Source organism: Patagioenas fasciata, chromosome 12 (genome assembly GCF_037038585.1).
Source record: "Patagioenas fasciata isolate bPatFas1 chromosome 12, bPatFas1.hap1, whole genome shotgun sequence".
Classification (NCBI taxonomy): Eukaryota; Metazoa; Chordata; class Aves; order Columbiformes; family Columbidae; genus Patagioenas; species Patagioenas fasciata.
Window position 1 is genome coordinate 16208723 of NC_092531.1, and position 13906 is coordinate 16222628.

General features: G+C 48.9%; 1 protein-coding gene across 1 annotated transcript in view; it reads left to right on the top strand.

Moving 5' to 3' along the window:
- Window positions 1–7259: 7259 nt before the first annotated feature.
- CHSY1 (chondroitin sulfate synthase 1) overlaps window positions 7260–13906 on the top strand; it is a 72726-nt gene continuing 66079 nt past the window's right edge. Inside the window, exon 1 of the mRNA XM_071813983.1 lies at window positions 7260–7540. Coding sequence (XP_071670084.1) covers window positions 7275–7540 — 266 coding nt within the window. The 5' untranslated portion in view covers window positions 7260–7274. The remainder of the gene's footprint in view (window positions 7541–13906) is intronic.

Genomic DNA, 13906 nt, shown 5'->3' on the forward strand with positions numbered 1-13906 from the left:
ATTTATATGCCAGAGGAACAAAGTTTTTTGTTTTCTTTAAATTGCAGATGAGCTCTATTTTACGTGCAGTTCTCTTAAGTATTCATCAGGAGGTGCTGAGCACTGCAGTTAAAACTGAACAAAAATACATGTTCTTGCTCTCATAAAACTTATTTGGCTTTATTTTTGCCTTTCAAAAACATCGTGAAACGAGGGAAAGCTTTTAAGAGTGATATTGCATTGCGTACTTAGTTGTTAAAAAGAGTTTCTTATACTGGAAATTTTTAATAGTGAACTAAAGGAGATGGATTTGGGGGAGATAGAGCAGAGAATCTGTCAGCAGAGCTGTTCCCAGGTGTTCTGGAATTGGCCGTGTACTTTTCAAAGAACAGTGTGATTGAACATGATCATTGCACCTGTATCTTCAAGGAACTGCTCTCCTAGCAGGGTCTGAATGCAGGTGTGGAATGTTAATACTAACAAATACCGTCTACTGTGTTTTATGCAGTTATTTACTATTTTGACTCAAACCTCAAGGAATTTGGCTGTTCTGTAGTTGCTCTGTGCCCTGTCTTGTTTCGTCATTAGACAGTGCTGACCCTCAGCTCAGCTGTTTGGATCAGCGTGTTTTTTCTTGGCTTTTGTGTCTTTTTCCACTAGGAAGGTGACTGGGGGAAGCCCTTGCATGCAGAGAGCTCTGACCCAGGATGGCATCCACTTTGATGGTTCCACGTCTGTTTTACCAGCAGCGCTACGGTTAATGGTTGCATTTAAACCATCCATACTCTGTCCTTTATGCCTCCCATGCTCAACCACGCAGGTCCCATCTCTGCGGCTGTTTTTTCAAGCCTCACTGCGCATCAGCACACATCTCCACATCAGATCAGATCCACCCTTTGGATGATTTTTCCTCCTGTACAGGCTAAAAAGTGACACCTTTCCAGGGACCTGGTTAGCCAAAAGTGAGGCACAGCGTGTTTGTGTCCAGGCTGTTGCTGAATGCTGAAACTACATGATTACCAACTGCAGAAAAAGCCGGTCTAGACTTGGACGGGCTGAAGACTTGATTGGTTTTGTTTTTTTTTTTTTTTCCTCTTTTGCAATGAAAGCTTGGCTTTTGGAATGGTTCTGTAACCACAAAGGAAAAGCATTCGGCTGCTGGCTGGGTGGCGTCTTGGCCCGGTTGCACTGTCGTAGGCAATTTTTGTGTGAGCATCCAAGCCAGCTGTTCCGAGCCTGACACACACCCTGCCTATATTCCCAGCTCCAGAGCCAGCAGCTTCAAAAACTTGCATCAGTTTTTTATGAAGCAACCAATGGCTGGAATGAAGTAGGTCATCTCAGCTCAATTTTGGTGGTGAATACCCACATTTTCATTGCAGGTTCCTGTTGCGAGGGGCTGGCAGGTATGCGGCTGCTGCTCTGATGTCCTTTTTTTTTTTTCTGTGATAGGTGTGTTTTGAAGTGCGTACCTGTTAAAAAGGCACTTTTAGCACAGAGCAAGGTCTCCACTGATAAATTAATAATTTCACTCCTCCCTCTGTGTCTACTACAGTTTACTAGTCAAGATTCTGAATGCTGCCTACTGAGCTCAGCTTCAGAGCTGGTACCATGAGTAACGTTAACGTAGGGGTGGCAAGGGAAAGAACTTCGAATTCTAATTCTATTTAAAGAGAATGGAAGGAAAATGGATATACCGAAATACCTCACCTTTCGATCTGGTTCTGCTGCTCTGTTCTGTGCATTAAAATAGGGAGCTACTGTTAGGCTGGCCTACAAGATGGACTTGCAAAAAAACCAAACCTGGGTCCTAAAGCTTTGCATTGTCATGTACTGGAAGGGGTCATGTTAGGCTTGCTGCTTAGGTACTGTAATTGCTACTTTGTTAGCTGTCCTGCTTCTTGGGTGTATTGCATCTTGACACTTTTGGGGACAGACTTTTTAGCAGGGTGGGTTAGGACAGAACAAGGGGTGATGGTTTTAAACTAAAAAAGGGGAGATTCAGGTTATACATGAGGAAGAAATTTTTACACTGAGAGTGGTGAGAGCCTGTCCCAGGTTGGCCAGAGAGGTGATGGATGAACCATCCCTGAAGACATCCCAGGCCAGGCTGGACGGGGCTCTGAGCAACCTGAGCTGGTGAAGATGTCCCTGCTCATGGCAGGGGTGTCACTGGGGGAGCTGGGAAGGTCCCTTCAACCCAAACTGTTCTGTGATTCTAAATACACATTCTAGACTTTGTTCCGTGGTTTGATGACTCCACTCTGGAGGTAGCTCGTTACAAACCCATCACCTCGCCCTGTGGTGCGAAACTCAGATGCCTGATGCCCCAAGGCCACCCAGCCGGTGAGAACGGGAGCTCTGAGCAGGCAACCCAGGAGCTGTGTGGGGAGCAGGGTGGTTTCCACCCGCTCACACCCCCCGGGCCCCGGCACCGAGCGGCCGCTGCACCACGGGGCTGTGCCGTGGGGTGGCGGTGTTGGTCCAGCAAGGAGAAACCCATCATAGTGCTTTTATACATATTTATTTATTTATTTTTTCTTTTATCATCCCTTGAATTGGCATCGCTGAAAGGTTGGGACTGGTCCGTGGCTGGACCAGAACAGGATGGGGAGGAAAGAAAAAAAAAGAGTGGATGCTGGAGCTGGAGTTTCTGCATCATTTGGGAAAATGCAACGGTGCTGGAAATACTGTGACAGAGATAAATGCTGATGGTTGCCCAGCTAGATTTTTTCCACCGTGAGTCTGTTACCTTGAATATATGAAACATGCTCATTTTTCCAGTGCCTGGGTAGTTTTTGAAGTATCCGTTTAAGTACTGGAACATTCATAATTAAAGTTTCTGGAGCACTTGGGAAGTAGTTCCCTTCTCTAACTATCATTTTAAAATATGGTAAAGAATATCTAATGTAGAAGGCACATCCTGTAAGTATTAGAGTGGGCTCATCACTGTGGAAAAACTGGAGATCCAAACCAATGGGAAAATGAAGTGGTAATATTGCAAGATAGTCCCTCTTTCCTCTATAGGGTAGAGTCCCCTATGTGGAAGAAATCTTTTTTTCCTTGTATTAAACTACTCTATTCCAAAAGGATGGTATCTTTTCTGTATACCCACAAAACAGCTCACCGCTTCAACAACTTGGCTTTTCCATTGTTTAAAACCAGGATTACTGTTTAGTTAATCTGATTATGAATCTAAACTGTGTGGGCCAATGCAGTGGGGTCTCACTGGCTGGTCGGGCTCTAACCCCACTGGAGTGAGTGGGATGGGAGCATGGAGATGGAATGCACACAAGGGGCATCCTCTTCAGATTTAGAGAGCCCTCAGACTATTTCCTCAAGCAATGCTACATAGAATAGAAAACATTCTGCATAAAAATATGTTTATGCAGTGTTACATGAGAAAAACGCCATGCCTTTTAATATATGGTAGCCACAATATATAGTGTCAACTATTTACTGAGACTAAGAGCTGTATTAATAGGAGAAGGCGCTTCAATGTGATTATGCAGTATGACCTTTCTCTGCCAACCAGATTAAAAACACACTCAAGGCAGGTAATGCCAGGATTATAATTCAGCTGGAAAAACTAAGCCGTGCTCTTCAAGTTTCCCTTAAATTTGCCTTCCCCCCCCTTTTTTTTTTTCCTATAGTGGAAACAACAGCTGCTCTATGCAAGAACAGGGGGAGGAGGTGGGAGCAATAAAAAGGGGCATTTGCTCACCTAATACTTTCAAATGTGAGTTTGGCATGATAAATGAAATTAAGCGTGGCACTTGGATGCGCTTAGGGAGGTTGTGTGAGCATCGCAGCATTCCTGGTGCAACCCCCCTTTTACAGGTGGATGTGTCAGTGTTTCGCTGGTGTGATCTCGCACAGTGCAGTGTGAACTCTGAACGTGTCTCCTCTTGTGGGTAAATCCCAGCGCCAAGAAGTGCCTTGTCCTCCTGCCCGTTCCCCGAGTGCTCTCTGCTTTCCCCCTATCCCTGGCGAGGTGAGGACCCGTAACTGCCCTGGAGGTGCAGGGAGGTGGGAATGTGCCAAAGGAGAACTAGAGGCAGAGGAGATCCAATGCGGGAGTGTGCTGCTCTGCTTCATCGTTTCCATGTGTGCTGAATTCACATGGAGTTTTCAATTCTGATGACTAACTTCTTTTTTCATGGGAAGAAGCCAACTGACAGCTCCTCGGCCCAAACCCTTTTTTTACTGCCTTTTAACCACGCTAGCTCTGCCTTTTCCTGTAATTCTTAGGCCACAGTGGCTTTCCCTTGAATCAGGAGATTTTTATTGCTGATTTGGAGCATGCTGAGAATAATCTTATTCCTGCTCACAGACTTGCCACATCTCCCTCCTTTGGAAAGGAGTGGCCTTACGTTTTATTTTAGCTCCAACATCTGTTGGTGTCCTGTATTTCAAGACCTGACAATCAGGCTTGAGGGAAGGCAGGGAGTTTGACGAGGTTGCTTTTGAAAGTGGAGGGTTGGGTCACCATCCCTGAAGGTATTTAAAAGATGTATAGATGAGGTTCTTAGGGACATGGTTTAGTGCCAGAGTCGGGTTATGGTTGGACTCGATGATCTTGAGGGTCTCTTCCAGCCAAAATGATTCTGTTCTAAAAGATGTACATGTGCAGAGTGGCACAGGCTGAGGATAAGCACAGGCTTCATAGGAAGGGATCAGAGCACCTGTAGTTAGAAATAATAGTAAAGCATTGCAAATGCTGGGAAGCAGAAGGGAATTGCAGTAGTGGTTGGGGGGATTTCCCTGTGTGGAAGGGATGGAAAGGACAGTAAAGCAGATAAATAATTTTTTTTTTAAATAGGGTGAACTGGGGTGGATCGTGGATCCCATTCCCTGTTCCCCAGACGAAGGTCCCAGAAAGGCAACTTTGTGCTGGCTTTGTCAGAGCAATCATGGGGCTCCCAGGGATGTTGGGTCAAACTTTGAGGAGCCCTTTTGGGGATCTTCATCAACCCCTTCTCTGCCTGTGGTTCATACGAAGCTGTTGGGAAACCACTAACATTCACTGCAAACCAGCCAGTGCTGCACTTTTAACCCTTCCTCGGTGTTCTGCAGTTCTCAAAGACACTCAGCCTTGGTGACTCTCCTTACCTTCCAGCCAGCTTTTGCCAAGTGATGGTGCTCCTGTCCTTCCCTGGCTTTCCTCACCTCCCATCTTGTCTTCTCCTCACTCTCTCTTTCACCATTTAGTTCTTCTCTTCCTCTTCCCACAAACAGACATCTCACTCAATGCTTCTGTGTTCTGCCCATGAGCAAGCAAAATGAGACCTCCTGTTCTTTCCTGCTAATTGCTGGTATTTCTTCTCTAGTTTCTATTTAATTTAATCTTTGTTTAGTACCATAAATTGTAGTGGCACTTTCCCTGTGTTGTTCATTGCTCCTGACATCATAAGAGTTCATCAGTGCTGACCTTGGTATGAGGATTGCACCATCACGAGAGCAATAAAAGCGACATGAAAGCATTTTATTTGAGACGTATCATCTAGTTCGTTAGATAAGCAGATTGTCACATTACCTGCTAGTTCCCAGAAGTGTGACAGTCACTTACTGTACAAGGATCATCAAAATCTATCATGTATGGCTCTCTTTGACTTATTAATGTACAGTATTAATTTGGTTCAGCATCCTCTTTTGCAACAAATCTTGCTCAAGAGCAGGCTGCTGTTATACCAAGACTTTCTTCTTCTCAGCTTGTTGTGGATGACACCACAATATAGATAAATTTTAAAATGGGAATGACTGGTAATTGGACATACAAAAGTGGGTAGGAAATGGAAGAAACCACAATGACAAGCAGGAGGTCAGTGGGTTGTACTTGATAGGTTTCTTTTGTAAAGACCGGAGGGTTTTTTCCTGTAAAATGTCAAGGGTTTGGGGCTGCAGTATTTGAAGCAGAAGCACACAGTAGATGAAACGGACATGGAGAGTTAGTGCAGACAAAGAAAAAAGAAATCTTCACCTGGTACACCTAACATCTTCCCTGCTTCCCAGTCATTATAACTTCTGGATCAAAATAGGTTGACCTATTTCTGGTTGGTTTAATTAGCAAGGTGGGAAGACCCAGAGAGCTGCCTGTGCTTTTGTTTCCTCCCCCTCCCCGACCCTGGCACAAGAACATGAGCTGCACGAATGCATCAGCGCCAGGTGAAACCCGGGCTGGAGGCTGCTCCTCGTGGCCGTGCCAGCACTCCGGCCCTGCACACACCGGGGACCGAGGCATCGCAGGTCTGGGGCTTGGGCAGCAAGGACCCAACCACGCAGAGATGGAGATCATAGAATCAGAGAATAGCGCAAGTTGGAAGGGACCTTCCCAGCTCCCCCAGTGCCACCCCTGCCATGAGCAGGGACATCTTCCCCAGCTCAGGTTGCTCAGAGCCCCGTCCAGCCTGGCCTGGGATGTCTCCAGGGATGGGGCATCCAACACCTCTGTGGGCACCCTGGGCCTGGGCCAGGCTCTCATCACCCTCAGTGTGAAAGATTTATTCCTTATCTCTAGCCTGAATTTCTCAGTGTATTTCTGCAGTGTATTGTGTGCAGACTCCACACAAGCCATACTGGGATGAGCTGTGCAGGGATGAGTGCTGGAACCTCTGCCACCAGACATGAGCACCTGGTACCTGTCCCAGGTCAGAGTACTGTCCCATCCTGGTCTGAAGGGCTGGGCTGGAGCCCCAGTTCCAGCTCCGCAGTGCCGGGTGCTGGGCTGGGGTTCTGTCTGGGGTCTCAGTCTCCATCCCCGGGTCTGAGCACCCACGCTCTCTCAGGTTCCTGTCCCAGCCCCTCGGTCTGGGCAGCTGGGCCGAGGTTCTGGGGTGGGGCGTTGGGTCAGGGCTGCTCCTGCTCCGGGCTGCCCTGTCCCGCGGTCCCGCGGTCCCGCTCCCGTGCGGTGCTTTAGGAGCCGATCCCCGTCCCGGGGTCACAGCCCGGCTCTCGGTCCCTGTCCCTGTTCCCCCCACGGTGCGCCAGCGCGGCGGGAACGGAGGGGGCCGGGCCGAGCCGCCTCCCTCCCCCCTCCCGCGGCGGCCCCGCCGCCACCGCCACGGCCGGGCGGGGCTACCGGCGGCGGGGCCGCACACAGCGCCTGTGCCGAGGGGCCGGGCCGGGGAGGCGGGCGCCCCTTTCCCTTCTCCTCCCCTCCCTCCGCTTCCCGTCCCTGCCCCTTCTCCCCATGGCGGCGCTGGGCGACACGGCGCGGCTGGCGGCCGCGGCGCAGCGCGGGGCGGCGGCGCTGTGAGGAGCCGCGCGGGGCCTGCGCGGCGCGGCGCCGGGCGGGCATGGCGGGCCGCGGCCGCCGCGCCTGGCTCAGCGTCCTGCTGGGGCTGGTGCTGGGCTTCGTGCTCGCCTCGCGCCTCGTCCTGCCCCGCGCCTCCGAGCTGGCGGCGGCGGCGCGGCCCCGCCGAGCCCGCCCGCAGGGCTGCCGCCCGCCGCCCGCTGCCGCCGCCCCGCCGCGCCGCCCCGGCCCGCCGGCACAGAGCTTCCTCTTCGTGGGGGTCATGACGGCGCAGAAGTACCTGCGGAGCCGTGCCGTGGCCGCCCACCGGTGAGAGGGCTGGGGGGGCGCAGCGCCGCCCGGCTGCTTTCGGCTGGGATCGGGTGCACTGGGTTCTGCTCGGGTGGGTTCGGCTGGGCTCGGCTGTCGGCACGGCCGTTTGCCCTGAGGAGCGGCTGAGGGAGGAGCCCCCGGGCGGGAGGTCTACCGCGGCGGGGCCCTTGCGGCCGGGATCCCCCCGCCGGCCAGGGGACCGCTCGCCTTTCCCTGAGGCGAGTGTGAGCGAGCGGAGAGGGGCCCCTCAGAGGACGCCCAGCCCCGGTTCTCCCCGCACCAGCCCGACTGCAGGGTGGGCAGCGCTGAGGCGCTGGCCGGGGTGAGGGGTGCGGGCAGTGAGGTGCCCCGAGCGCTCCTCCGCTGCCTGGACAGCTCGGCGGAGACGCGAGGGGTCGAATTGAGCCGCGTCGATGCTCTCACACGGTCTGGTTGAGTCAGTACCTGGCAGGCAGCCCCACTGTAGCGAGGGGGCACCCACCGCCAGTCACCGGGGTGGTTGAGGTGCTTCCCTTGGCGCTTCTACCTCGGGCATGGCCCCGTCACGCTGGTGCAGTCCTGGGCTGCTTCTGAAGGGAGCCAACAGCCTGGTAATAATAAAGTTTGGGCACTGCTGTGTCCCCTTAGATAGGAAAAAAAAGAACGTTGCACCAAGCCGAGAGCATGTGCTTAGGAATGAGACTCGAAAAATGCATCTGGGAACAAAGAGTAAAACCGGCCTGTGCTCACTGAAGCTGTAAGTGATGCTGGACGAGGTAGCAAAACAGCTTGAATGGGGGAAGGTCAGTTTTGGTGAAACATTCCAAGCTTTGGGCTGGGGAAGCCAGTGCAGGAACCGGGGCCTCTGAGCCATGTGTTTATTACCTGAGTATGCCTATTTTTGGAGCAGGGACAATCTTTGTGCTTTGCGCTGCATGCTGCTCGGTGTAGCCCATGGTGTGATCTCCAACTGTACCTGGATATTGCTGTGAGCACCGTGCACTAACGGGACTTCAGTCCAAAGCCTCAGTGCTATCAGAATAATCATCTTGCCTGTGGCTTTGAAGAAACTCTCTGCTGAAATATGCTTATTACTCTGGCATTCGCACCAGCAGGCAGTGCTGGGAGGCTGCGTGGGAAGCCTGCTTGGGAAATCCGAAAGAGTTAAGAGCTAAAATGTCAGCTCGGGTATACCCCAGCTCTGATTGAGTACTGCACAGTTAGTGCCATCGGAGGAGCAGCCAGAAACTCTGGGGCAGATCTTTCTCTAATACAACATCCCTTTTAGTCTTGTACTAGAACAAACCCTTCTCCATCTCCTGCCTGCCCAGGTTGAAAAGTACTTGACCCTATTGGCCAGTAAGAATAAGATGGCAAAACCACATATGATGGACCATCTCCTCCTCCCCTGCCCAGCCCCAGTTTTGGGAAATGGTAGTTCTCTTTATACCAGCATCAAATGCAGTAAAATTGCTTAATTTGGACATATTATCCACCAGCGAGGGTTTTAATGGAAACTTAATTCCTTCTTTCAGCAGTAGACCTGTAATTAAGTTACAGAGGGTGTGTGATTGGTGCTTTGAAATAGGTGAAAGAATCTGTTTCTTCAGGGTTGTGTATTCTTCGTTGTGTGGTTTGAAGCATTTTGGATTGCAAACCTCATGAGCTGTGTAATTTACATTAACATGCAGAAAGGCTGGAGTCCTGTTGGGACATCATGTAACAGGTTTTATGGCAGGATAGTTTGTCTGACATCCACCAGATTTTGTGTCAAGAATTCAAGAAAGGGAAATTTATCATGATATTGTCCAGAGATAAGTATTAGTTGTGGAGCCTTAAGGATTCTTGTCCCTGACTTTGCCCATGCTTGCTGAACAGTCCTGTGCTGTGGGAGAGCTGGCTTTACAGAACCATATCTGCAACATCAGCTCACACAAAAAGAATGGCTAAAGATGCAACTTAACAAATCCAGCTAATGGAATCGGGCTGCTTCAGCCTTCAGAAGGAGATCTGAGTGTTGCTTTTTACTGCATTGCTCTTTTGCTTTAACCTCTAGAGATGATGTCGGCTCTCGGAAAGGACGAATAAAGAGACCTCTTAACGTTGCGGTAGGGCTAGATGCGTTCTCCTCCCCTCTATTAGTAAAAGAGTCAAGCTAATGTCATAGTGACAGGAAGACATCTTTGGGGGAAGGTGACAAGGGGGGAAGAGGAAGACAAACCTGAAATCTTAAATGGCTTTTGATTGCCATGAAGTACTCAAGCAGACAATTGCTGGGATTACTACATTGACAAAGCATCCTGGTGAGCTGAATCGCTGGCACAGCCAGTGAAATGGGAAGCTGCTAGCAAGGCATTCCCGGGGTGGCAGCGTGTGCAGAGCCTTGATACCGCGCTAGCTGGAGCGCTGAGCGGAATTAGGGATTCAGAGGCTGAATACCTCCAAATTGCTGTGGCTCAAAGGCCATTTACAGACACATCTAAAAGGGACTGAAGCGGAAAGCATTTGCTGATCCTTGCTGCTGTGAATCCAGATAGGTTCTAACAAGAAGGGAAGCAATCCACTTCCTGAACATCAATCATGAGTGAAATGACCACTGCAAGGCAAAACGGGCCTGCTGGATTTTCAAGAGACGCCGGCTCTTTGAAACAGTCATGCTTTTGTAGTCTGCGAGGCAGAGAATAAGCTTTAGATCCACAGGTTTTCGGAAGGCAGATTTGTAGCTTCAGCGGTTATTGCATCTGACAGCCGGGTTAGCAGAGCTTGCCTTCCAGGAGGCCGGTGAAGTGCAGCAGCAGAAACTTCGGTGTCACATCAAAGGAGAAGAGTCAGGAAAAGAGCCGTGCAGGAAGGAGTTAAGGTAGTGCTGGGGTTCAGGTAAAGTGCAGCAATACGTGCTAATGGTTTTGCAGTTGCAGGGAGTTGTTCTAAAAGAGCTGCAGGAAGGAGAAGATGGGAATAAGCAATCTCCCAGAAGATTTGTCTGCTGTCTCAGGAACAGAAATATCAGGCAGTTAACCCCCCCCCCCTTTTTTTTTTTTGCATAGCAACTAGATTTCCTGGGAAACGTGGCAAGAGACGAGTGTGAATGCAGTTTATGGTGAGATGTCAGAGGTTGGTCTTTGGCAGTATCTGCAGGAACACAGTCATGATACTTCTCAGTTCGGGACAGTCCCCACGGCACTTTGAAGTGCCATGAAGCCACACGCACGAGGATGGTGAGAGATGCCGTTTGGCAGTGCTGGGCAGTGATGCTGGGGCTCCTGCTGCGCTGTCCCGCTCCCATGGCAGAGCAATGCCCTTCGGGAGGCTTTGTTTCAAACGTGGTGGCTTATAGGAAACAGACTGTACTGAAACCTAAATACCTGAGTGCTTGGAAAAGCTTAAGTGAAAGGCAGCCAGAAGGATTTGGGGTCTAGAGGAGTTTGTATTATCTGTCTAAGCCCACTCTAGCTGCTGCAGAAGTGTAATACAAAACACATTTTTGTGCTGCTTTTAAATTTGGAGCCTCGGTCCAGGTGACTGGGTGCTATTCAGATTTAGTCCTTTCTGGTTGCTAATGAGATAATGTGATGGATTGTGGAGTGTGCACACTTAAATCTTGGGAGGAGGTTGTGTGAAGTGACTTTAGACATCGTGACAGTGCAATACACATTTTGCCCAATGTATCAATCATACCACAGTATTGCAATAGTGAAAACTCGGGTGTGTCCTGCTCTTATATCCTTTAGCAGAAGTATGACATACTTTAGCATTCCTAGCAGTAAGAAGTTACCTAAAATTTGCAAGAATATTTATGGAACAATATAAAACACATGCAGTGAGAGCAACTGGCATTGGTGCATGGGGGATAAGGAGGTACTAGGTCACCTACATACCCCAAAACAATCATATCACCCAAACCTCTGGGACACTTGGGCCTTGATTTCGGTCTGACCCACAGAGAATCGGTGTGCCTCTGGATGATGGATCCGTATCTGTCTCTGTTTCCACAAGGAAGGTAGATGGATAACCATGGACAGAAAACTGGCATCACTTTCAATTGGAGGAGTTTAATCCAAAGGACTCTCAAGAGCTGTGGAAACTGCTTGGGTTCTCCATTAAAGCTAGATAGCATGCTGTCCAGCAAAAATTTGAAAGCAGCTCTCCCTCAGAATCTGAATTCTGTAATGCAGATCTGAACTGACAAGCTCTTTTAAACCTATCTGGAAATTTTAAAAAAGCAGCATGTTTTTCAACCTCTCATGCTGGTCATCTGCAGCACCATGTGCAGGAGCAGCGTGCTGGTTCCCGTGCTCAGTTCTGCTGGCCAAGCTGTGGTTCATTGCTTCCCCTGTAGCAACCGTTGCTGGAAAGACGGGACCTTGAAAAATGCTTACGCAAAACTAACCCTAATTCAACATCAAATTTAGCTGAGTCGTGTATTCAAGAAATCAGTCTTTTAGATCTGTTACCTTGTTGAGTTCTTCACAAATTATTATTTTCTTCAGTGTAATTATACCAGATGACTGTTTCTCAAAACTTTAAAAGGTTTTGCTCATCTCCACTAAAGGAGGTTCCCAAGCTGCAGACAAAAACCAAATAATATTTTTTGTAATCATCTCCAATTTGGGTCTCTACAAAGGGAGCACTGTCTGCATAACACTGCTGACTGTGCTTCTGCTGAGTCTGCAGAGTTGATAGCAAAGCAAGGTAATACAAATAAATAATAAACACTGGGAACTGAAGATAAAACATTCCAGATCTGTGCTTCTCTTGCTCCAAGCTATGCTTTTTAAACTTCTTTTTAAATGAAGAACTCACTTATGACAACATTTGGTAACTATAGTAGTTGTCACTTTTTAGCTAATACTGGGCTTTTTTAGCACTCTTTTTGTGCACAGAGTCTTCTGTATTGCATAAAAAGCTGCACCAGCCATTATAAAATTTTTGCACCCAGTTTGCTTGTGACTTACTCAGGTGAGGGTACACATAGGATATCCTATGCACAAAACCAGTTAAGAGGTGTTAAAATTGACTTGTTAGCCACCAATATCAGAGCAATCCTAACTAAAAGGTTTATTCTAAGAAAGTGTTACCTAATTTTTCTATGTATGTGTTTGTTTAAATTGCACTTTTGTTCCCTTGTCAGGGGTAGCTTCTAGTTTGTTGGAGCTACATGCCCTGTGTGCTGAGAGAAACCAGGTCGCACACCCTCGTACTCGCTTTCAGCGCTGCTCAAGGGGAAGGTATCGGAGAGCCTTGCCATCCTGATTCATGCGCATCCTCCTGTTTAACCGAGTAGATTCAGATTACACAGAAGAGATAAGGTTGGGATCTGTCAGAGCAGTTTGGTTGCTGTGTTTTTTAAATGACCGGTTCAGTACCTGTATCAGTTGTATTCAGAACCTGATATTTCTCTCTGGACAGAGTTGAGACGACCTTAAGCTGGGTAAGGCTACCAGCAATGACCGCGCAGGAGGTGGTCTCTGCAAGTACAGGTGCAGGAGCCTGGCGGCAGGAACGCTGTGACCACATTTCCTTTAAACAACTAAGGGTGATGGGGAGTCCCTGTGGGGGGAAGGAATGTGTCAGGTTTCGCTAAAAATATTTTCCTATGTCTTTTTTACTATCCAACGTATGATTACTTTGCAGATAAAATCTGCAAGTCTTTAACTATTAGAGAAGCCTTGAGGAGGAAGGCAATGTCAGCTCGTGGGAGTGGGTGCTGGTGGGGCCACAGGAGGAGGAAGGTGTTGAGACCAGAGCCCTGTACTGGAGGAGCCAAAGGGTCAAGTTGCTGCCCATAACCTGAGAGCAAACACGCTTAACTAGGCTGAATGTGGGAGGATGGGCAAGAAACGTAGCTGTTAACACACTGATCTGCAGGATCACTAGTTACTGAGCCAGGTCTGAGTCTTTGCCATGTCAGATAAAAAAACCGTAATAGTAGCTTTGATCAGAATTAATCCCTGCATTTACCAGTCCTTAGTTCTGCTGATAGCTGGGGTCAGAAAAATGTACTTACAGTTCATCTTACAATCTGTGGTTTGGCTGCTTGGGTTGGGTGCAACATGTTTCCTGAGCAAACTGTTCTGTATTTTCTCCCCAAAAAGGGGCTGTGTGGAGCAGCGAGCTGTGGCTTAGACATAAGGAGCAGCACATGGTGTGACTCCCATTGTTTCAGCCTCTGCTGAGCAGCACTTGCGTTGACACAGACACTTAGGCAATTTTTTCGATGTGGGAACGTATTTTGTCTGTCTGAGTTCGAACAAATGATCAAAACCACAGTCACGACACCACGAGTCGTGTCATCCTAGAAATTGCGTTGTCACAGGAAATGAGCAACAGCTTAGGCAAGCTGAGCTGGGGCACAGTCAGCGTGGGATCCCAAGGCTGAAGTAA